This window comes from Curcuma longa, chromosome 15 (genome assembly GCF_044706935.1).
Source record: "Curcuma longa cultivar G26 ecotype Majalengka, Jawa Barat chromosome 15, ITB_CL_G26_1.1, whole genome shotgun sequence".
In the NCBI taxonomy this organism is placed as follows: Eukaryota; Viridiplantae; Streptophyta; class Magnoliopsida; order Zingiberales; family Zingiberaceae; genus Curcuma; species Curcuma longa.
Genome location: NC_133875.1, coordinates 6936882 through 6962922, shown reverse-complemented (window position 1 = coordinate 6962922; position 26041 = coordinate 6936882). Strand labels below are relative to the sequence as shown.

Sequence of the window (26041 nt, the reverse complement as noted above, 5' to 3'; positions counted from 1 at the left end):
CTAGTTGGATGGTGAACTCCTCGTCTTGTCAGCTGCTCGGATCAATAGGTTCATGTTGGTCATGACTTAGGTTAGTCAATGCACTCTAAATCAACTAATAAAGTCATCGTCAAGTCATTCATTCAGGATATTGAAATTATAATTTAAGTGTCATGTCAATCAACAGAAAAATCTATTATTCCACTTGTCGACAAACACAATACTACATTTGACACAAGAGACAATAAAATCTAAGAGATATAAGAGAGAAATTAAAGAAGAAGAAAAGAGTAAAGACAGCGAGTGGTAGAGGCAAGCACGTAGCTATAGCAGCGAGCAATGAATTGGGCAATAAGTAACGACGGATAATGATAACAACGAGTGAACTAAAATTGAGAGAGAGCAAGAGTACGTAATTTTATCATGCATCACAAAAGGTTAATATTCTGTTTCAAAGAGACCATACCTTCAAAAACATCCCAACATGGAAATCGGATTGAATTCCCTGATTATTTTTTTCACTAATGAGTAGGAGCAATTTCCTACGTACTTATATACCTACCATTAAGGAACAAAATTATTCATAGTAGTGAAAGAATGTCACTAGATTTAACATTTAAGGGTCGAGGGAAAGCTCAATCCAACTACAAATAATCTCACCAAATTATAATGATTGACTATTAGCTTAGTTAAAGCATTATGCTAATGATGTGAAGATTATAGATCTATGCTTATGAGGGCCAATTGTATTTCTATTTTTTAGAATAATTTTGACCTAATCAATATTATCTATGTAATTATATAATTTTCTGATATGCTATTTTCTAATCTATAACTTTTTAGTCAAAGATAGAAAATAACATTTAATGCACAACTATCAGGTCAATAGAAAATTTTATTGAATTAAAACCAATCTCTTTATTTTATAATCATGGTCTATTAGCTCAGTTGATTTGAGCCTTGTGTTAATAATATGAAAGTCACAGGTTTAAGACTTGTATAGGCCAATTAATTTTAATAATATATATTTTATAGGACAAATTTTAATAATATGCCTTTTCTTAATATATATTTTTTTAGTGAAAATAAGTATACTTAATACATAAAAAACACTAAAATTACATATCCAATCCAATACCTAGTACAATTTTACAAGATTTTCAAAATAAAGTAAGTTCAATTAAAATAATTAGTTTACACAACATTTTATTAGTTTTTGGTTGAAGATAACTATACTAAAGTTATATGGTTAATGCATACCTTGACTAAAATTAAGGATAACATTTCAATGTATACCTAACAAAAAAAATTCAATCCAATTTGTAATACAATTTATTCAATTTTAAAAATCTAATTCAAAATAATATATTCAAATCTAAAAACATATAATTAGAAATTTTTAAAGGTCAATATAAAACAATAGTGAAGGGAGTAACTAAATTTAAAATAATATTTAATGCACAACTATCATATAAAGGTCAATAAGATAAATTGATCGAATTAAAACCAATTTAATTGAAGTGCATTAATGGCCTATTAGCTCTGTTGGTTAGAGCGTCGTGCTAATAGGCTAAATTTATTTAATTTTAAATATTTTTTTTCTAATATACAATTTTCTTATTGAAAATAAATAAAGTAAAATTACATTTGTATACCTAGCAAGTTGTCAAACAAAAAATTCAATTCAATTTGAAATACAATATATTCAATTTTAAACATCTAATTCAAAATAATATATTCAAATCTAAAAATATATAATTAGTTTACTCAACATTTAGTTATACACCTAGTTAATCACTCACATTGTCCTAATCACTAATTAATATGAGCAATGTTCCTGTATAGGCCAAATTTATTTAATTTTAAATATATTTTTTTTAATATACAATTTTCTTATTGAAAATAAATAAACTAAAATTACATTTGTATACCTAGCAAAATCATGTAGTTGATCAAAAAAAATTCAATTCAATTTGAAATACAATATATTCAATTTTAAACATCTAATTCAAAATAATATATTCAAATCTAAAAATATATAATTAGTTTACTCAACATTTAGTTATATACCTAGTTAATCACTCACATTGTCCTAATCACTAATTAATATGAGCAATGTTCCTGCTCAAATTCATTGTACCAAACATTAATAGTAAAATTAACTTTAAATTTAAAAATAATAGTAAATTAATATTAATGCATACCTAGCTTGTCTTTATCAAGATTGGAAAAGTTTGCTATGATTCTAAACTTAGGTCTTGATCCAACTCATGCTTAAGTTGCTCTAGTTTTCAATCAATTTATGGATCAAAAACATGATCTTAAATTTTAAATATTTAATTCAAGATACTAATTAATTCAACATGATCTAAACATAAAATTAATTTACTTAAATATATACATAGGAAATGCTCAGGAACTATCTCAATCACTAATTAATAGGAGCAATTTCTTTCATCCATTTTACACCTAACATTAAATAATAAAGTTATGAATAGTGGTGAAAAATGTCATTAAATTTAAAAGTAATATTAGATTTGGATGATAAATGGCCTAGTATTTGAGATTTTACTGGGTCATCTTTGAGATTTTATTTTATTGTACGCTGATGATGTTATAAATGTTTGGATTTATGTATTTTATTAAATGAAGTTATGGTATCCTTGGTTGAATTGAGTGGGTTTTTAGCATTCACGATATTACTTACTAATAAGTGCTTTGGCAATGATCTAAAACATCCAAAATAATCCAATCTAACACGATCAAACTGACTTGAGTAATACATAATTCTTCCTGTGGTTTGATGTCTAATTTTCTTGATCCTAAAAAATTTGAGATAGAACAATTATTACCAAGAAGACTACCACTACGGCATCACCTCATAATCTATCAAATGAAAACAAGGCCTCTCCAATTTTGCCAACCCCTTTGCAAAAAAATTGCCTGCCTGATCCATTCTAACACACCATGCTTAAACTGTATGATCTTAATTTTCGTTGTCAATTAGATGGTCATGGAGTTGTTGGGATGACAGATTCCACCTTTTGCTGTAGAGATCTGTATAAGCCCATTAATTTGAATAATATTTTTTTTCTTAATATATATTTTTTTAGTGAAAATAAGTATACTTAATACATAAAAAACACTAAAATTACATATCCAATGCAATACCTAGTACAATTTTACAAGTTTTTCAAAATAAACTAAGTTCAATTAAAGTTTACACAACATTTTATTAGTTTTTGGTTGAAGATAACTATACTAAAGTTATATGGTTAATGCATACCTTGACTAAAATTAAAGATAACATTTCAATGTATACCTAACAAAAAAATTCAATCCACAATATATTCAATTTTAAAAATCTAATTCAAAATAATATATTCAAATCTAAAGATATATAATTAGAAATTTTTAAAGGTCAATAGAAAACAGTAGCGAAGGGTGTAACTAAATTTAAAATAACATTTCATGCACAACTATCATATAAAGGTCAATAGAAAAATTGATCGAATTAAAACCAATTTAGTATAATAATGGCCTATTAGCTCAGTTGGTTAGAGCGTCGTGCTAATAACGCGAAGGTCACAGGTTCGAGACCTGTATAGGCCAAATTTATTAATGTGTATTTTTTTAACATACAATTTTCTTATTAAAAATAAGTATACTAAAATTACATCTCAATGTATACCTAGCAAAAACATGTAGTTGATCAACAAAAAACTCAATCCAATTTGAAATACAATATATTCAATTTTAAACATCTAATTCAAAATAATATATTCAAATCTTACTCAATATTTAATTATATACACAGTTAATCATTCATATTATCCTAATCATTGATTAATATGAGCAATGTCCCTGCTCAAATTCATTGTACCTAACATTAATAGTACTTAAAGATTAGCTTTAAATTTAAAAATAATAGTAAATTAATATTAATGCATACCTAGCTTGTCTTTATCAAGATTGGAAAAGTTTGCTGTGATTCTAAACTTAGGTCTTGATCCAACTCAAAACTTAAGTTGCTCTAGTTTTCAATCAATTTATGGATCAAAAACATGATCTTAAAGTTTAAATATTTAATTCAAGATACTAATTAATTCAAATGATCCAAACATATAATTAATTTACTTAATTATATACATAGGAAAGTGCTCAGGGACTATCTCAATCACTAATTAATAGGAGCAATTTCTTTCATCCATTTTACACCTAACATGAAATAATAAAGATATGAATAGTAGTGAAAAGTGCCATTAGATTTAAAAGTAATATTACATTTGGATGATAAATGGCCTAGTTTTTGAGATTTTATTTTATTGTACGCTTATGATGTTATCATTTGTTTGGATTTATGTATTTTATTAAGTGAATTTATGGTATCCTTAGTTGAATTGAGTGGATTATTAGCATTCACGATATTACTTACTAATAAGTGCTTTGGCTATGATCTAAAACATCCAAATTAATCCAATCTAACACGATCAGACTGACTTGAGTAATACATAATTCTTCCTGTGGTTTGAAGTCTTATTTTCTTGATCCTAAAAAAATTTGAGATAGAACAATTATTACCAAGAAGACAACCACTACGACATCACATCATAATCTATCAAATGAAAACCAGGCCTCTCCAATTTTGCCAATCCCTTTGCAAAAAAATTATCGAAACTGTTATTGATCTTCTTCAACCTATCAGCCTCAATTAGTCTCTATTCTCTCTTCGAAATCACAGTCACAGTATCGATTCTAAGCAACGCCTGCCTGATCCATTCTAACACGAGCACACCATGCTTAAACTGTATGATCTTCAATTTTCGTTGTCATTTCTTAGCATGATCAAGCAATCAAATCAAAGAGTACTCAAATAGAAGAAACCAGAGATTAGAAGACAGTACTAAGATCAGATCCAAGCTGAGTATACTAAAGAGGCACAGAAGAGCATCTCATCTAAATCACACTCACAGATACATTCTAAGCAATACCTGATCCATTCTAATATGAGTACGCATGATTAAATTCTGAGATCTTCAATTTTCGTTGTCATTTCTTAGGGTGATCGAGCAACAAAAACAAAGAGTACTCATATAAGAAAGTAGAAAGAACAGATCCAAGGGGTTATACTGAAGAGGCAGAGAAGGTCATGTCATCTATAAGATCTAAAGGATAGTTACTCACCTATTAAAATTTTCCGCCGATCTAAGCAACATCTACATCTTCTCTTCCATCAGATCGCCGGTGCCAACTCTAGGAATCTGCAACTCCACCATCATCACCGTCGCCACGCATTCCTCCTCGAGCAGTGTCGGCATCAGGAAATCGATCAGAAATGGGAAAGACTTGCGGAAGTGTCCTTTCAAATTCGAATGGGTAAAAAAGGGGAAGGCGAAAGGCGGCAAATGAAAAATGCAGTGGGAACGTTTAATTAAGTGGGCCAGCCATTCTATTGGCCCACCAGTATTGGATGGGCTCTTTTTTGGGCTTTATTCAATTCTATTTCGGCCGATAGAATTGTTGAATCATTATGAATTAATTAGTATCTTGAATTAAATATTTAAACTTTAAGATCATGTTTTTGATCCATAAATTGATTGAAAACTAGAGCAACTTAAGTTTTGAGTTGGATGAAGACCTAAGTTAAGAATCCTAGCAAACTTTTTTCCAATCTTGATAAAGACAAGCTAGGTATGCATTAATATTAATTAACTATTATTTTTAAATTTAAAGCTAATCTTTAAGTACTATTAATGTTAGGTACAATGAATTTGACCAGGGGTATTGTTCATATTAATCAATGATTAGGACAATATGAATGATTAACTGAGTATATAATTAAATATTAAGTAAGATTTGAATATATTATTTTGAATTAGATGTTTAAAATTGAATATATTGTATTTCAAATTGGATTGAATTTTTTGTTGATCAACTACATGTTTTTGCTAGGTATACATTGAGAAGTAATTTTAGTATACTTATTTTTAATAAGAAAATTGTATGTTAGAAAAACACATATTTAAAATTAAATAAATTTGGCCTATACAGGTCTTGAACCTGTGACCTTCGCGTTATTAGCACGACACTCTAACTAACTGAGCTAATAGGCCATTATTATACTTTGTTTAAATTTGTTTTAATTCGATCAATTTCTATATTTATTAATTCTTTTCTAAGTCATTGACTGAAGAGTCATTTTAAGGGCATGTGAAATCGTTGAAACTTTGTAAAATGTAATATATTATAAACACAATTGGATATTGAGAGATGTTTGATTATGGAATGTCATAGACAATCATCACTTGTTAAGTGTAAATAGAGATAAGATAATTACTTATAGGACAATTAATGAAATATATGAATGGAGACATATATGTAAGTTGAGGTCGCCTTGACAGTAGTATCAAGATGAGATCAATTGTAAATTGATAAATTATCGAAGTAAATATATCCACCATTTACTAAATTTACTGGAATCCAAATAAGAATTTATAAGTTGAATTGAGGATTAGATATTGGATATGTCTAGATCAAAATGTATATGATATTAAATCTATGAAAAATATATATGTGTTTTTTAATTAATAAAGAAAATAACATCGTAACATGTAATTCACAATGCATATGCTATAGCGACTATAAGGATAGTAGAGATTGAATCTCTGCTTATCTACTATGTGAAAGCCTTAATAATTTTAATTTTATCATTAGTGACTTTTTAGTTGTCTATTTGAAATTTTATCAATGTATGTTACTTTATCATGTATCTTAATAATTATAATTAATTTAATTTATAGAGCATGATTAAAAAATAACTAATTAAAATGAATAGATTCTAGAGTTAGAAAGGAAGATTAAAATTGATTTATATCTTTTTATATTTACTTATTGATCGACCAATTATATTTTTTATTTTGTACTAAAAATATGATTATAAATAATTATAATAATTGAAAATATTGAATATGTTCTTGATTTAATAGTCATTAGGAGGAATTAGAAATGTTCATATTGATGTAAATGATTTAATCTAGTGTAAATGCAATATATTGACGTCTCTAATTTGTCTTAAAGATTGGTTATATGTAAAGTGTGATAACTTTGTTAGTATTAATCATTCAGTATCTTTGTTGTCACACGAACTTATTTTTTTTGTATGAATTTAATGTTCTTATATGGTCTTTGTAACTTGACTTGGACGAGTGAGAAATATTGACAGTGGATGGCAATTGTAATGCAATTGGATGGTAACTGCACTTGCAATTGGAAAAACTGCCCACTTACACATTATAAAATGCGTCTAAGTAAAATAGAGAAAAAAGAAAACTCTATTCTTTACAAGAAGAAGAACATCTAAAGCAAGAGGGATTTGGCTCATGGTTGACAAAGGGTTGTTCAATTCGTGGTAATCGTCCTTTGTACGACAAGCAAAAATATCAATTCTTGAAGCATCAATTTGCAAGTGTTTGTATTGCACTGTTCATATATTTTTATAATCAACAATGGTCATGGCACAATAACTCAATTAGTAGAAGGTGAGTTTGATAGAGACAAGTTTAAAGTGACTATAGTTTGATTGGGCTATTAGTTTTGGTAATTGGATTCAATTAGGGAGTAGAGCACTCAGGGCAAGATGAATTTTATCTAAGGTGAACTTCTTTATCGAGAGGAGACTAGAACATATGCAACGTACCATGGTGGCTTATCCATCGGAGTTGTATGAATTACTCATTACTTGGAGCCCACTAGGGTTGTAAATAAATTAAATATTTTTAAGAGCTTATGTATATTTGTTTAACATACACAAGACCAATTGAATGAATATTTGAATAATTTATTAAAATAAATAAATATGTTTAAATATATATGTATTTAGTTTGTTAATATTTATGAATAGAGATTGTGAAATATTCATAAATAATGTTCATGAATAAAATTTATAAAAAAAATTTATCAACAAAACTCTTACTAAACTTATAAATAAATAAATAAAAACTTTCATATGAATAAATAAACTTATAATATCAAGCTCATTAACCAACTAAAATAAGTTTAACAAATATAAAAATTTTAAACACTCAAATAAATTTAAATTAAAAGTTCGATAACATCTAAATAAATCAAGATTAAGCTCGTAAAAAATAAATTATAAGTAAAATTTAAATAACTATTTTAATAACTTAGTTAATTTTATAGTGAATGTTATGGGTATTATGTTCTGGCCCATGAAGACCAATCTTAGATCGAGACACGTCAGACAAACGAAAGGAGGTGTCTGAACACGTGGCGCAGATGGAGCGAGACTTGGTGGTTACGGTTGACTGACCAGTTGACTGGACTTAATCAAATACGATCAGCTCATTCATAACCCCTACTCGATCACGCCCTGACTCGTCTTGTCTTATTTAATGATCACAATCTCTCAGGAGGTCCAATCTCTTTTTGCCCGCCAAATTTCTCAGAAGGTCACAATCAAATCCAACCCATCATATCATCGCCGCTAAGGACAATAAATGCGGGATTATGACGGTGAGGGGATATATCGTCCGTAATGATCGCGGATAATCCTAGCAGGATATTCTCCATACCCTGACACAATATCTTCTCTGACAAAGATAATATTCTCCTTAATGGCTGAAAGATGACTCCTGACAAAATCTACTGGGCAGATATTCTCCCTACAATAAGGAGGTATAATTCTCTCCCTTCTCCGTCTATATAAACCCCCTGAGATTACATCCATAGGTACGCAATACCAAACGCAATTACTTCTTCCTTCCTGCAGCGGTCGAGCCAGGGACACCCCTGGTCTTCCTTCTCACTGTGTTGGTGTTCGTAGGTCCCGGAGTTTGTCATCTTCTTCCTCTCCACGACGTCGACCGTGGTGATGCGTGGCGGGTGACACATCCACCAGGCGATCTCAACAGGAACAGTGAACTTGGATTAACTTGGTTATCTTATCCAAAAAAACTTGAATAAGTTTAATTAGATTGGACTTGTTTATGGCTCTAGAGCCCACTGATCATGACCGATGCTAAGACTTAAGATGTCTTATGAGTTCTCTAGTTCTACAGTCAATGAAGTTGCACGAAATAAAATTTCTTCACAAAGAAATATTATATTGAACAAGAGCTTATTTATATTTATTTAGTATATATACAACATCAATTAAATTAATAAATTTAAACAATTTATTAAAATAAATAAATACGTTTGAATATATATATATATATATATATATATATATATATATATATATATATATATATATATATACGAGTTTGATATCCTGCGCGAACGAAAAAACGCGCCCCGTGCGCACACGATCCCGGCCGTTCATCGCGAAAAATCCAGGCCGTTTATAAAAAAAATCACTGTAGCTTCTCTGCGTCGTCGGCGTTCTCGCCGCTACCGCTCCCCCGTCCGGCCACCGTACCGGCGGCGATGGATGCGCAACTCACCGGCGCCGGACTGGTGGCCAGATTCCGGCCGAAATCGGTCGGATTCCGGCCAAATCACGGTCAGAGACCGGCCGCGGTCGACGCGCCCGGTGCCGGCACGTCGACCGCGGCCAGAATCGGCTAACAGCGTCTGTTGGCCGATTCCGGCCGCGATTCGGCCGGAATCCGACTGATTTCCGGCCGACAGTAGCCGTTGGGCACTGTCCTGTTTCCGGCCGGATTCCGGCCGGAATCCGATGCCGGAATGTGCGCCGACGAGTTGCGCATCCAACGGTCCGAGTCCGGTGGCCGGCGGTGATCGGACGGCGGCGCGACGGCGGCAGAAGTGGGCAGGGGTCGGCAGTCGCGCACGGATCGCGTAGGGATGAGTCGCGCACGGAATATATATATATATTCAATTTATTAATATTTATAAATAGGTATTCAGGTTCATTAATAAAAATTTTGTTAAATTTATAAATAAATAAATAAATTTATAATATCAAACTAAAAAATATAAAAATTTTAAATAATCAAATAAATTTAATTTAAAAAGTTAGATAAGACTTAACGCCTTACAAGTTATCAGTTCCGCAGCATGATTAAACAAAGTTTCTCGGCAAAAAGCATTAAGTTATGGGCTCAGTCAAACAACTCTATCTACAACTGCCAAACTGCTTGGCTGCATGATGAGCTCAGTACATCATAATGGTCCTTATAGTCTAGTTTATTGCCATAACTTGCTACGGCGGCTTTCTTTCAAATCTGCTCGATCAACGATATTCATCAGCTCGAACTTTTCAAAGAATCGAAGTCGAGGTGGCGACACGTACGTTTTTCACTCTCTTCCAGTATCCTTTAACCTCTATATTTTTCATTTCTTAAGAACCTTGATGCAGGTGTCATAGAGGACGCGGCTCTCTCCAGAGTAAGGATCAAGAGTCAAGTGAAGGTCAAGGTCCAAATCGATGTGGCAAAATAGGTCAATATGATCCGGGCTGATATAGCAAGATGGATCAACATGGACCCGATTCCATTAGAGTGAGATATATGTCACCTCAGGCTCAAACTGTATTTCAGGTTCAGCATGGGCTCAGTCCTGACCCTCACTTGGGCCCCTGGAGCTATCTCGTCTTGATCATCTCGGCCCCACACTTTGTCTTGACTATTTTTGTCGTCTTTTCCCAGTCAGCCTCGTCTCGGCGTCCCGATCGTCTTGTTTCGATCAACCTCATCTCAGCGTTTCGGTCATCTCATCTCGGCCTGCCTCGTCTCAGCGTCTCAGAGGTCTCGTCTCGGCCAGCCTCATCTCGACCATTTCAGTCGTTTCATCTCGGTCAATCTCGCATCGACCATCTCAGTTGTCTCATCTCCTCTAGCCTCGTCTCGGTAGCTTGATTGTCTCGGTCATCTCGACCTCAAGTCTCATCTCGGTCACTCCGTCTCGACTGACTCCATCTTGGGCTCCACCTTCCTGTCTTATGTGAACTATTATCTTACATGACCTACTAAAGGGAAACATGAATATTCTCACGGGCATACGACAATTCGAAAATGAACAGGCGGTTACAAGATTATCAAATCCGATCCCTTTGGATATTTCTTTTTCTGCATATAAGGCCAAAAGGAAATAATTATCGAATCTAGTCCCCTTTGCAGGTTGCTATAAGGGCTCTATTCCGTCCGACGTGGAGATGCCTTGAATATGCTATAAAATGCTTAACCCACAGTCTTATTCCAAATTCGGCTCTGAAAATCCTCCTAGTATTATTTTCTTTCTTATTTATATTTCATCATTTTCCACAAAACTCTAACTTAAGCATCGATCCTTGATGTATGTTTCAGGTTCTGATCGTCTCCTGCATCTTAGCTCATCTAAGAAATCGCACACGTCAAACAGTCCGTTGACTGATGGTTTGACTATATGTGATATGATATTTGACCGGAATAAACCTCATGCATGTTTTCAATTTTTTTTTTTTTTTTTGATTTTTTATGACCTCTTATTTTCCCCCTCTTTTTCTTTATTGTTCGAGTCTAATTATGTATACGAAGCCTAACTTCACGAGTTCCCCAACTCCGCTTGTCGTCTTCAACACGTTATTGACTTTGAACATCGGCACCAGCCATACATTTCCAGTCCAACTTCATCCGGTTTAAACCTTTAAATAGATCGCAATGTAGTTCGGTCCAAATTCAAAAGGACACCTTCTTATTGGCATCACGAAAAAGAGTAGGAATGAGGAGGCTCTTTTAGAATCTTTCATCGATGGCCATCCACTCTCAATCTACAAACCTAGCTAGCAACAGTGGACACTACCAGAGACGATTATACATCACACATCACCTCATCCCCTCCTTTACCTCATCATCACTAACTCTCCATCACCCAAAAGCAAGTGCAGAAACAATAAAGAAAAAGAAGAAATCACATTAGGTAAGACTGGAAAACGACCAGTACTTGATCCCACCTTAAAGCCAAAGCCAGGCTCGGCACTCAGTCAATTCTCCTTCTTTTTTTTTTATCATTTCTTCTCAATTGCCTCGGTTCCTATCCATATGCAGATTCCCAGAACATTCCCGCGCTGGCTGTCGAGAATCCACTTGCTGCAATTATCGTTACCCTCGACGAGCCGGCTCAAACTCCCACCCACCTCGTGCTCTCCAACTCCGCTACCCCTTAATTGGACCGCTGGCGGGGTGGGGACCACTCCGGTCTTAAACTATTGTGCGCGCGACGTCACCCGATTGGGAAAATTGAGGGTGTCGTCATCAAAGCGAGACTAGCGTCTTAAACTATTGCGTAATTAGATGGATAAGATCGGTGGCTTTTGTTTAAGTATCAACTAAAACAACCTAAAAAACTGCCTATTATTCATGTCACGATGCACTAGGTTCCTCAAAGAGGAAGAACGCGACGTAATGCAAATTATTAAATTTTGAAATTTTATTATTATTATTTTTAAATCATAAAAAAGAAAATTTTGAATAAAAAGGTATAGTTTATTTTTGGCACGCAACGATTATAATTTCTCGTGTCTTCTTTTACCCTCTCTAAAGAAAATTTTGACGCTATAAAATTCCTGGGTTTGAGGCCTTCCCTTTTTCACATGTCACGGATCACCAACTCCTCTGCTTCCTCTTCCCCTTCGCCTTGCTCCGCCTCATGTCGTCTTCGTCTTCGCTCATGGCTTCACACGGCGTCGCCCTCGCCACCGCCGTCGCCGTCTCGGGGACCATGATCCTCCTCGCCCTCTGCCGGACCAAGCCCTTCTCCTTCCCCGCCGCCTCAGCTGCCGTCCACCGCGATTCCGCCCTTCCGTGCCCCCGTGCCCTGCATCGCCTCCGCCGGTAAGCCCCCGCGCCTCTCCCCTCTTTGAATCCTCCTTCGATTTCCCCCAAATTGACTCCTCGTGCTGCGCGATAGAGGACGGGAAGAAGGCGAGGGCGAGGACGGTGTTGAAGAAAAAGAACAAGAAGAAGAAGAGGGTCCAGTTCGCCTCCGAGGTGGTCGAGTTCTACGTCTCCGCCAGCAATGAGGCAGCGGAGGCGGAGGAAACGGAGGATCGGCTGCCGGCGCGGCGCATGCCGGCTAACAGGGAGGCCTTGTACAAGGGGATCCTCCGCGATCGGGGGATGCACCGGATGGCCTGCTGCTATTGATCCGATCCGCCAACTCTTCTTCTTCCTCTCTCGATCTTTTCCTTTTCTGGAAGTTTTTTTTTCTTTTCTTTTCAGGTGATCTCTGAGTTGTTGCTTTGGAATTGGAAGAACAGCAGAATCACTGCCTCCATTGTTGGTAATTAGATCTGTCTAACTTTGTAATTAGCCATGAATTTGGTTTGTGAAAACGAAGATTAATTCTAGGTTTGCGATTTGAGGGTTGATTGTAAACATGGTTTGTTTTTGTGGTCAGTGTGTAGTTAGAAATTAGAAAATTAAAATAATAGGAAGGTGGTTGGCAGTTGTGTCTGCGTTTTTTCGTCATCATGTGACTGTGAGGGATCTTTTTTTACTTTCCCACCCTACAAATTTCGATATATTGTAAAAAATTAATACAAATGGGTAATTTTTAAAATGGCATACGTTTAATGATTTTAAGAATTTTATAATACGTGAATAATTTGGTTGATATGTCAGAAGGATAAAATAGATAAAAATATTAAGGGGTATTTTAATTTATTATAAAAAATTATTAAACCTTAAGGTTATTTACTCTGTTATATATCGGAAGATTTTTAAAAATTGAAGATGATGGTATAATTAAGTTTCAAAGTATCCATCCATGTGATAGGTTACGTAGCTGCTTTTAAAGTATGATGTCACATGAGACAGGGTGGGATGTCTAAAATAGGGATGTAAATAAATTGAGCATTCATAAATAAATTTAAATAATTTATTAAATTAAATAATTAATAAATTTAAATATATATAAATAATATTTATGAATCATATTCATCAATAAAATTTTTATAAACATGCTAAATAAATAAATAAATTTATATTATCAAACCCAATAATCAACCAAACAAGTTTAAAATATAAAAGTTTCAAATAATCGAATAAGTTTGAATTGAGAACTTGATAACATCTAAACGAATCGAGTTCAAACTCATAAACAAGTGTTCCTGTCTGGGACCACCTTAAGATGAATCATCGAACACTAGGTTTCTGCGTTGACGGAGTTACTCGAACCTCATGTGTAGTTGAGCTAAGACGGTGGTCCTTATATTTTTATTTTATTTTAAATATTTTTTTACATTTTATTGTTAATTCGAAGATTTTTTTGATGTTTAACTGATTAAATCAGTTGATAAACAAAAGAATCCAGGAGATATACTTCCTATTGCTTTGGGTTTAAAAAATATTTTATATGTTTAATAAACTTGTCAAAATATAATAATAAATCAAATAATTAAACCATTGAGTGCAGAAAATGACAGTAAAATATATATAAACTATATCTTTATAGGTATAAAATTTGATGATAAAACAATTTTTTTTAAAAAAAAGCATCTTAAATTTTTTATATGAATATATATGTTAGTTTATCAAATAGTTTTGATAAAATTGTTTGATGTTAAAACCAGCTAACAATAAAATATAATTCTTATGTTCCTTCTTATCTCAAAATCACAAAATTAAATTAAATTCAAACATTTTACACATCAGAAAATACATATTTGATCTTATTTTATTATTTGAAATAGTTTTATTCCAAACTTTTTGATGAAAATACTTAAAATAAGTCGAGTTTGAACTTCTTATACCTATATATATATTTTCATAAACATATACTTATTTTTTTTATCAGTAAATATAAATTCATGAATAAAATACACATACTATCACACAGATGGTATCTTTTGCATTGATCCTTATTTTTATTAGAAATTGATTTAATCTACTAAATATTTTTTGATGAAGCCAAGAAGCTATTTAACAAGGGTATTTCAATATTTATATAGATGGAAATGCATCTTTTGGAAAAATCAAAAACTTAAAAGGTGTACACCTTTTAATTATTTTTTTCAAAAAAGTTAAAAATTAGATGAGAGGACTCTCTCATTTTCGCTCTTGTCGTCTCTACCGCATCATCTACCGAAACATATCTATCAAAATTTGGATGAAGGAAAAGGAAAACTTTATCAATTTTTTTTCCCTTTTCCCTTCTCATCCTCTAAACTTGGCCATGTGCATGCTCCGAGAAAACAGTGATCAGCTGCCAATCAATATCAAACAACAGCCAAGATATCGATCGATCGATATCAATCGATCAATCGAATTGGCATTCACTATGCCATTGAATTGACATCCAAAATAGCCAACAATGAGATGGTGAGTTGCACCAGATTGTCTATGACATTTGAGTTGGACAAGTAGTTTGTATCCTATACATTTATATTACCCAAATCCAAATCGCAATCCTCATACAAATGTGGGACACAATGCCCTCAAATCTCGGCCATTATATTATACATATCACCCACATTTGTAGAGAATAAACAAACATTGCCATTAATGAGTGGTCCAACAAAGTGATAATATATATATACATTCATGAATATTTATCTACAAATTCAGTTCTTCTATGAACAATACTGATTCTACTTTGAAAGGGTCTTGCGAAGACTGCAGGAGTCTCTCATTTCTGAAACTTACTGTTGGAGATCAATGGAAAACAGGCCCACCTCTTGGCTCCTTTTCTCATCCAGTTGCAGCACGCTGCCAAACCCTGCAGGTCCACCCTGCAGCTCCAGTCGGCACAAAACGACGAGTGCCCCACAGATTGCGTATCCAATTTTCACATGTATTTTCTCTTCTTTTTCTTTCCTTTTAATTAATCTGGTGAGCAAAGAAAGCACTCAAGTCGCGACGTCAAGTCGTACCGTACAAAGTGAGCACCTGTCGCCTGAGCAATGGCTGCGAGTGCAGCGAGAGCGAGCAAATCGACTGGCCTGGGTGAGAAATAAAGACTGTGACAGTTGAGTTTTTCTGGAATTGGAGCATCAGTGTCAGAGAGTACCTGAGGTTTCAGAAAAAAGATAAGTCAATAGCATGCAGCGGTTGTAGGGTACCTTTGTTTTCCTTTGTCCATTTCTAATTTGGATTACAACAACTAATTCATTTCATAGCTGTTGGAGCATTTAGATACTCAGAAGAACTTTGTGGAACAGTTGTATGTTTGTCCACAACCGAGAAGAACTTTGCATGATGGTCAGAAGATAATGCAGAATAACAGAGCAATTAATGATGCTACTTAATGCGTACCAACCTTGACCTGTGTGATCGAGAAGATGAATCAGTGAAGAGCGCGATGAAATTGAACTTAGGCATGCGCCGTGGAGACCTCCAATTAGCAGTTAAAGCATTGTGGATTTGTATGTGTGTTCTTCAAAGAGCCAGGACAAGTTTTCCACTTGTGGGACCTTGATGTCTCTATCATTGACGATGCAGAACGAGAGTGAGTCCGACTAGCAATCAAGTAGAGCTGCCAAAAGCAACGTCGAGATTGAAGTTCGTCGGGACGTCAGAGATGGATCAGCATCAGCTTTCTAACATCAATCGAGCTTAATAACTAAGGAGCTTTGAACAAATGAAAGTCAGCATGCTCTTGCTAAACAAATATGGAAGACAAGATTTGGAGAAAAAAACAAAGGGCGTTTTACCTCAACACATAGCCGTGGATTTTTGAACAAGTGCTGGATAAAAGTCTGAGCCACTGAACAAGGTTTTACGGGCCTACTGAAAGTTGTGAGGACCAGAACGTACGTTGTTGTGTAGCCGAATCGTTGCCAGGCCCCTCCGGAATCTAGTTTCCTAGACAAAATCTCAAACAATACACATGGGGGATAGCAGAAGAGACACAAACCCCTTGACCCAACCATATACTTTGAGATAAAGTTGTGCACACCATAAAGATTTGTCAGTTTTTGCTTTATAGAGAAGAATCTTTTACATAATGAACACATATAATGAAAGTAGGTGCAACTTGCTCAATATCTGCAGTTCTTGGACTCAGAATTGAGATTACAGTACAGTAGCTCCACCGCTGATTGAATTTCAAAAGCACAGTAGTCAGTAGCTTCAAGGCACTAGCACTACCAAAACGTAATTAAATCTTAGATGTCTTGCTTCAACAGCCAAGATTTGGCCAATTTCAGCTTCAATCGGCTCAGTGTGATTTGGTGAAGCAGTGTTGCTTGCAGCTTCATGCTGCACATAAGCAGGGGTGGCTGCCCATTTGCCAGCAAGAGCAGAGACCATCATCTCATACATCTTGCTACTTAATTCCGTAGGGTTCTCAGGCTGCAAGATTAAGTGGCCAAGTTAGAAGAAAGCAGTAATGACGAAAATTATAAATCAAACTTGAATGGAGAGTCATCGCCATCGTTTTGTTGTCGCCTAAAGATCAAAACAAACACCTTTATGGCAGGATGATCTTCTGTAGGAATTAGGGCGACAACAACCATAATTTTCTTTGAAAGAAGTCTCGACACCTGTTTTTTTTGTAAGGGCAATTAGTCATCGAGCTCAATGCAGGAATAAAATTTATGTCAAGTGAAAGTAGTTGGCACAAACATGGATGGATGATTGTGAATTAACAATTAAGTCTTAAAACCACATGAATCAGTAGCTACATTATCAGAGAAAAATGCCTGATTGATTTAAGACAGAGATTTGTGCATATTTTTACATGCTTTATTGCAATTAAGATGACTTAGAATGGATGATATATACTAATTCTGATCATACACACTACATAAGCACCTCAGTCTTGTTGCAATTAGCCAGCCATATTAATGTTTCATTGCACCTGAAGAAGCAGATCGAGCTGTCAAAAATTAGCCATTCAAACATTATCAGCTGTGGAGAATGTAGAAGAAGCCTGGATGGTGCATTGTGTGATCAGTCTCAGTTTTCTGAAGAAAAAAAAATCAGAAGGAAATTCAGCTACATTACTCCTACTTTTACTTTCCTTGGAAATTCAAGTGCTTGGATATATACAGGATTAAACTGCAAGTAAAAGATACCTCACAACATCATGTATAAATTAAGAATCTAACATGAAACTTACAAATTCAACTATATTCTGTAGTGAATTTTGAATAATGTTACAATAAGTTGATAGAAATATCAGAATGAAAGAAAAAAGAATCTTACAATTAATTTTGACAACTACAAACGATTTTGATGTGAGAATTGCTATTGCGCCTCGAAATGAGTGGAAATTATATATGTTGGAAAATCCATGCCTATTGAAGGCCAGCCACTGAATTCACGCAAACGGCCTCATCTAATGTGCCCACCGAGGAAATGAATGAAATAATAATAATAATAATAATAATAATAATAATAATAATAATAATAATAAATTTCGCGCTTGGGGAGACGCAGCGGGAACCTGCGGCGCCAAACCGCGAGCGCCGGCGGACCGTACCACCGACGCCACTTGTCGCCTCGAAGCGCCTAGGCGAGTCGTACTTGATCTACGTGGCAAGAAGGAAGCCATGAAATAATTTTTGACTTTTTTTAATCAAACGGAATTATTTTTGACAAAAATAAAAAAAAAACACCCTAACGAGTAACGAAGCATTCGTCCATGGATGTGAGTGAATGTATCCGATGGATCGAATTGAAATAAAAATATTATAAAAAATTTCAAACGAATCTAAATTCAATTTAAAATTTCTAAATACGAATTTGAATTCATATAATCTGTCAAACTCAAATAAATTATTTATTATTATTATTTTGATAATTTTTTATTTTTATTTTAATATTTCATAATTATCATACTAATAATATTACATAACAATAACTTAATTTTTAAAATAAAAGTTAATTTAATCAAAAAAACTCTTAAATCTTAAATTTAAATCAATCCAAATCAACTCAGGTTAACTTGAACCCGATCCGAACTCAATTTAATTCAAAATCCTAAACTCGATAATTTTCGGATCAACTCAGAATTTGAAAACCCCTTTTAACACCTCTACATTCATTTTTGAGAGAAAAAATAAATAAAAATGATCAAAGGAGTGTCTCATTCTATCGGAATCATCTAAGGACGTTCTTTTTATTTTTTAATCAAAAAGACATTCAATCCATCCGTCTCTTTATAAAATAATATAATTATCTTCCAATTTATTATTTGATATTATTATCTCATGTCATCTAGTTCTATCAATAATTATATGAACAAGATAAATCTGTATTATAATAATTATAAAATTATAATTGTTATAATATAAATATTAAATAATAAATTAAATTTATATTATAATATTTATAAAATCATAACTGCTATAACGTAAATATTTTTTAATAGATTAAGTATGCATTGTAGCAATTATAATTTCATAACTGTTACAATGTAACTTATTTTATTCATATAATTAATTAATCGATTTAGAATTTAATATATATAATAGAAAAATTAAATGTCCTACAACTGTGGAATTTTATATGAGGAAACGCCCTTTTATAAAAAAAAAAATCAAAAAAGGCATCCATTTCAAAATATTTTTAATTTAACTTATTATAAAAGTCACATAGCTATCTACATCGTAATTACTATAATATATTAAAATATTTTTTAATTTCACAATTATATAATTTATATTTTGGTTATTGTTATAATATTATAATAGCCACCATAAAATTGTGATCTTATTAAAGTGATTTTAAAAAATTTAAATAGTTTTAATTAAATTATATAAAAAGTATTTAACTATTCAAATCAATTAATTCTGAAGATAATCAATTGAGCCCGGATAAATTTTTTTGTCAATCATAAAATAAATCTAGAAGCATAAAAATATTACCGTAGTTGAAAATCAAACAGTAATCGTTCAAAAGACTGCATGAGTACTCACTGCTACACCGTAGCCCCTAGAGATTATAAAAAATATTTTATATAGTATATATAATAAGTCAAAATAATTTATTAAGTAAGTATTAAACAACTTTGAAATAAAAATATTTTCAGAATTAAAAATATATTAACATTTTATTTTTAAAAAATTCTCTTGATCATTTTTATAATAAGGGCACTCTTTTAAATTTTGCCCATTATTTTTCAAGTTGATTGACTAATTTTTTTTACTAAAAACAATCAAAATATTACACTATAGCATTAGTGATATGTATCTACTAATATACAAAATAAAATTAATCAAATATCAAATAATATTACAATTAATAATATGTATTAACAATTTAATTAAATTTCAATTATATATACAATTCACATATTCGTTTAAAAACATATAAGACGTACTAGTATTAGTCTGATACATTAGATCTTAATAATATGTATTTCATAAATATAAAAGTAAGTTAGTTTAATTTAATTCGATTGTCTGCACCCTTAATGTAATTATTTCAGTTTGGTTTAACTTTTCAGATTAATCAAAGGTCTTGAAATGCATTTATCCTTTTAGATTGAAAATTATATTTTTTTATCTATAAATTTATCTTAACTTAAACTAATTAAGTTAATTTCAAAATTTTAGTCTATTATGAATTCAATTTATATATTAACTTATCCGGAGGTAAGTAAGGATGCACATGGCAAGTCCTTAACTAGGCCAATATAGAAGCCATATGGTAAGGTCAAGGTTCGATCAATACAAAGACCATGTGGTGGGCTCCAAAACTCGATAAACATAGCCTCCACATGGTGTATCAACAACCTCCAACTGGTTGAGCTGAGCTGACCTCCCAATTTGTTGAGTCAAATTGACCAATCGAGTTAATACAACGAGCTTAGTTGACCTCACGACTTGTCAAGCCGATGGCCGAGCTGATACGACGAGTCGAGCCGATCCCACTGATCAAATTATCAATCTCCCAAGTTGTTGATCTCCCGAGTTGCCAACTCCCCAAGCTGTCAATCTCCCGACTTCTCGAGTTGTCAACTCATTGAGTTAGTGCGACTCGCCGATCTCTCGACAATTCGACCTACCAACCTCCCGACCTTCTGAACTCTCGATATGCTGCAGTTACTAACATTAATTAAAAGACACAATGGTTACGATAATTAAAGATGCGACGGTTACAACTTTAATGAAGTGAGGGGATGACCTTCTAGGTATATTATCTATATGACTATCATCTATTCTATTCTAGGCTATCATCTATTTTACTACATTTCGTGTCAATTTTTTATTTACTCTATTATTTAAGGCTCTATGATAACTTAGATATTGGAGAAGATGAGGAGAACTCCAAGGAAGTCCTATAATACGTGTTATTCTCCATAGAAATTGAATACATCACAAGGAGAAAAATCACCCGAAATTGATTTGACAAAGTTGGCTAGACTCATGATCGTCAACAATCTCCGATGTTCTATGAGATTTGACTTATCCCACATTCTCGGACCGGAACATTAGCTAACGCCAATTTCATCTCATAGACATTATTACTAGTAATATACCTAAAAAATGTGAAAAAATTTGAAGATTAAGCTATTTTGAAATTTAAGCTACAAAGATAAAACTTTGGAAGAAAATAAATATTTTGCATATACGAAGAAAAATCTAGTGTCAAACGATAAATTAAAATTTTCCACAAGAAATTCAAAGAAAGAAGAAACTACTCAACTAGATGCATGCACATATACATTCTAACAAAATACATCCTCCTCCTCCATGGAACTAGAATCCCATCCAAACCTCAGAAAACAGCAATATCTACAGCAAATGTGTACAAGGTATGAACAAATAGATCAACAAGTAGTAGCAAAAATTTGTGTAGGTGGCTTCGTCTTCTACCTCGGCCCCGACAGCCGGACGGCCGAAAGGAACGCATCGCTGTTACAGTCAGACGGCCCTGAACCCGAATACGTTCCCTCTTCGCTGATAGATTTGAACGCGTTTGCGTATAGCCGAAAGCCCAGCTGCGACGACACCGGAGGCCGAGGCACCTCCTGCAATCCTTCCAGCATTTGGACTACCTTCATCATCGAAGGTCTCAAATGCAAGTCCTCCTGAATACACCACAAGGCAACTTTAATGGCGACATCCATTCTCGCATCCCTGTCGCTGTCTCTCAACTTCGCGTCGAAAACTTCCATTAACTTCCCCTCCTCCATCTTCTTGAAAGCATACGAAGGGAAATGAGCTTTCTCGGAGCCCTCCGCCGGGTCGAAGTTCTTCCTCCCTCCGATTATCTCGAGCAAGACCATGCCGTAGCTGTACACGTCGCTTTTCTCAGATATGGCGTAGTTCATGATCCATTCTGGTGCGAGGTATCCCCTCGTGCCTCTGAGGGTCGTGAAGACGTGACTTTGTTCTCTCGTCATGAGCTTCGCGAGCCCGAAATCCGACACCTTGGCGAGGAAATTGTCGTCCAGGAGCACATTTTCAGGCTTGATGTCGCAGTGAATTATCTTCGATTCACAGTCTTCGTGGAGATAGGCTAGCCCCTTCGCTGTGCCGAGAGCAATGTTGTACCTCTTATCCCAGTCCAGAACGAGCTCATCCTCGTTGCTTTTGAAGATCCATCGATCCAAAGACCCCTTCGCCATGTACTCGTACGCGAGAAGCCTGTGTGCGCCTTCGGCGCAGAAGCCTCGGAGTTTAACCAGATGGATGTGATGAATGCTGCCGATTATGGTCACTTCGGAACGGAATTCTTTCTTTCCCTGGCCGATGCCTTCCAGCTTCTTCACCGCCACTCTGGTGTTGTCGGGGAGCTTCCCCAGGTAGACCGAGCCAAAGCCTCCTTCGCCGAGCTTCACAGAGAAGTTTTCTGTAGCTTGTTGAAGCTCTCTGTAACTGAACCTGACTGGCATCCCTGAGATGCTCTCCAGAAAGTTGTCTTCCTCCGATGATCCTTGAGAAGGCTCGGGTATTTTATTCCTCCTCCGATGAATCCGCAAGGCGAGAAAGATGAGAGCTACTATCACGCAGACAGTCAGCACGGAGATGACGACGACGATGATCACCGTCTTATTAGCGCTGCTTCCTTGTCCATTTGAGCCATTGCCCCCATCTGCATTGCTCTGCACCTTGATGTAAGTAGAACTAGACGAATTGCCCTGAATCTGTTTGAAGCTACCTATCTGATCAAAATGAAAGCAATTCCCTGAGCTCCCGTCGTGGATCAAAGCAACGCATGAGCAGTTGTTCAAGCAAGCATCTCTGCATCCAGTTAAGTTCGAAACCAGAGTAGGCGAAATGAAATCCGTGGCGAAGTACCCGACTCCATTGCCGACCTTGACAAGATCCACCGATGCGCTCATGTCACAGGAAGAGGCCAAGCCGGGATCACAGGTGGGAGACGAACTAAGAACGGTCGGGCACTGGCAACCGCCGCCGGAGGAGCAAATGAAGTATGGATGGCAGTGCTCGGGCGCATTGCAAGGATCCTTCGGAATCCTGGCAGGCAAGGAGTTGGGTTGGCCGGAGCTGGGGAGTGATGAGAACATGATGAAGCCTGATTTGTCCAGAACGGCGGCCAGTGTGTCATTTCCAGAGGAATCTGAATTCACGATGATTTGGCAGATTAGGGTTTGGTTTTTGTCGTAGAAGTTCCATGAGTTGGAGTTGAGCACCGCGGTGTGGATGCCACCGCCGACCTTGTTCTCGATCCGCATCGGGTCGCTGCTCAAGAGCCAGTAGGGCTGCGGAGATTGGAACTGAGCGAAGAGCTTGGCATCGCCCGACTCGATCCGGAGCTGGTACTTCAACCCCTGGTCAAGAGGATCGCTCTCCAGCGACATTCCCTCCGCGAAGCTCTGGTCGGAGAGTAGCGTATCGGTCGGGTGATCGAAGCTCTGCCATATGGGGCCGGATGCTCCGCCGTCGCCGATGAACACCAGGTTCCCGGAGTCAAGGAGCTCGATCCGAGTCACACCCTTGCCGTGGGTATCAGTGGACCAGATCCTGGCATCTCCAGACTGGAGATAGGCGTTTCCGTCCTTGTCGAAGACGAAGTCGTCGGCGTTGGAGACCGGCTTGCCGCGATTGGCGCTCCAGACGACCGTAGTACTGCTTCCCTGGTGGACCACCGAGAGGAGGAAGGCGGTGGAGTCGTCTCCGAAGCGAGTGAAGCCGAAGGCGAAGGTGGAGCTATTGGACAAGAGGAACAACCCATTGTTGTCGATATACTCCATTTCCGAGCAGCGGAAGCCGCGGGCGAGCTCTCTTCGCTGCGTGCTGCCATCGGCCGATCTCGAGAGAAGCCACATCTGGATCAAGAACACAAAGAGCGCCTTCATCACCACCTCCAGATCCGCCCACACAACAAGTCCGTCTCGGCGACTGGAACACGACCGGAATTGAACAAAAACCGAACTTTTCTTTCTCAAAACCCTGCAGAATTCCACAGAAACAAGAACAGAGAGCGGTGGGGAAGGGATGGATCTGACCTTGGAAGAATGGGGATTGATGGAGAAAGAGAGATCTGGGTGAGAATTAATGATTCGAGTTGGTGAGGAGATGGAATTGGAGGAGGAGGAAGGAGGAGCTGCCGCCCGAAGAGCATTTAATGGGAGGCAAAGGAGAGCTCGATAGCCGGATAGGTAGGGAGGGAAGAGTCAAGGCTGAAGGGCTTGGCCATCGGTTGGATATTTATAATTTTACTGTTTATTCAATTCAAAAAATATATAAATATCTTACTGTTTATTCAATTCAAAATATATATATATATATATATATATATATATATATATATATATATATATATATTCAGGAAGGGGCTAGTGAAATATTTCAGTGTCGAACCAATCACATAATAATGACTTGTTCTTACCCTTTCAACTATGGAATAGTGGTATAACTACTACATAGTTGGGTTACCATCACCAATGATTATTTTAAAAGTTTAAATCTCATTCCACTAAATATTTGCTTGACTAAGTCTCATCGAAAGATCCTTTGTCAAGGAATCTGCTAGGTTCTTATTAGTTGTAACATAGACCATATTGACAACACCATCTGTTATATATTGTTTCACATATTCGTGTCTCAAACTAATATGCCTAGACTTTCCATTATATATTTTATTGTAAGCTCTAGATAACATATATAGCTTCACTATCACAATATAAATAAATAGATGACATCGCTTGTGGCCAGAACTCAATATCATATGACATATTTCTCGGTCATTTTGCTCTTTTGCCTACACCAACAAGTGTTATAAACTCACTTTCCATAGTCGAGTGAGTTATGCATGTTTGTTTCTTAGAAGCCTAAAAAACAACACCCCCAACAATTGTAAAAATCAAACCAGTTATGGATTTATTTTCATGGACATTGGTTGTCCAACTAGCATCTGAGTATCCTTCTAGTATAGAAAAATTATTATAAGATAAACCCAGATTTATGAATCTTTTAAGATAACCAAGTATTCTCTCAATTGCATTCCAATGTTCAATACTTGGATTACTTGTAAATCTTGACATTTTGCATACTACAAATGCTATATTTGACCTTATGCAATGTATAGCATACATAATACTACCAATCACACTACCATATTCTAGTTGTGCTACTGCTCTATCAGAATTTTCTAGTAATTTAATACTAGTATCATATGGTATATTAGCTTCTTTAAATTTCAAATGATTGAATTTAAGAAGCATCTTCTCAATATAATGAGATTGACACAATGAGTAACCCCCACTATTTTTCATGACTTTTATATCTAAGATAGTATCTACTTCACCAAGATTTTTCATCTTAAATTGTGAAATTAGATACTTCTTAGTATCATTTATACCTTGCATATTTGTTCCAAAAATAAGTAAGTCATCAACATATAAGCATAAAATAACTCCAAAATTATTTGTGAATTTTGAATATATGCATTTATCAACATTATTATGTTTAAAATCATGAGATAAAATAACACAATCAAACTTCTCATGCCATTGTTTAGGAGCTTATTTTAATCCATAAAGCGATTTGACCAACTTGCAAACCTTCTTTTCATTTCCAAGTAATACAAACCCTTCAGATTGTTCCATATAAATTTCTTCATTTAAATCACCATTTAGAAAGGTTGTCTTTACATCCATTTGATGTACATGCAATTTATAAATTGAAGCAATAACAAATAACACTCTTATGGATGTTAATCTAGCTACTGGAGAATATGTATTG

General features: G+C 35.0%; 1 protein-coding gene, 2 non-coding genes and 1 pseudogene across 3 annotated transcripts; 2 read left to right on the top strand and 2 right to left on the bottom strand.

Annotated features, from left to right (window-relative positions):
* Nucleotides 1–3517: 3517 nt before the first annotated feature.
* Nucleotides 3518–3591, top strand: TRNAI-AAU (transfer RNA isoleucine (anticodon AAU)). Its single transcript has one exon. It is a non-coding gene; the product is annotated as a tRNA-Ile (tRNA).
* Nucleotides 3592–6018: 2427 nt separating this feature from the next.
* Nucleotides 6019–6092, bottom strand: TRNAI-AAU (transfer RNA isoleucine (anticodon AAU)). Its single transcript has one exon. It is a non-coding gene; the product is annotated as a tRNA-Ile (tRNA).
* A 6409-nt stretch (nucleotides 6093–12501) lies between these two features.
* On the top strand, nucleotides 12502–13394 carry LOC141846678 (uncharacterized; annotated as a pseudogene).
* Nucleotides 13395–21507: 8113 nt separating this feature from the next.
* Nucleotides 21508–24446, bottom strand: LOC141846417 (G-type lectin S-receptor-like serine/threonine-protein kinase SD2-5). Its single transcript, XM_074734456.1, has one exon. It carries the CDS (start codon nucleotides 24151–24153, stop codon nucleotides 21700–21702), a length of 2454 nt encoding a protein of 817 aa, XP_074590557.1. The 5' UTR covers nucleotides 24154–24446; the 3' UTR covers nucleotides 21508–21699.
* Between the last annotated feature and the right edge of the window lie 1595 nt (nucleotides 24447–26041).

Coding starts and splice junctions, on each gene's coding strand:
- LOC141846417 (XM_074734456.1), bottom strand. CDS start 24,153: ATGAAGGCGCTCTTTGTGTTCTTGATCCAGATGTGGCTTCTCTCGAGA.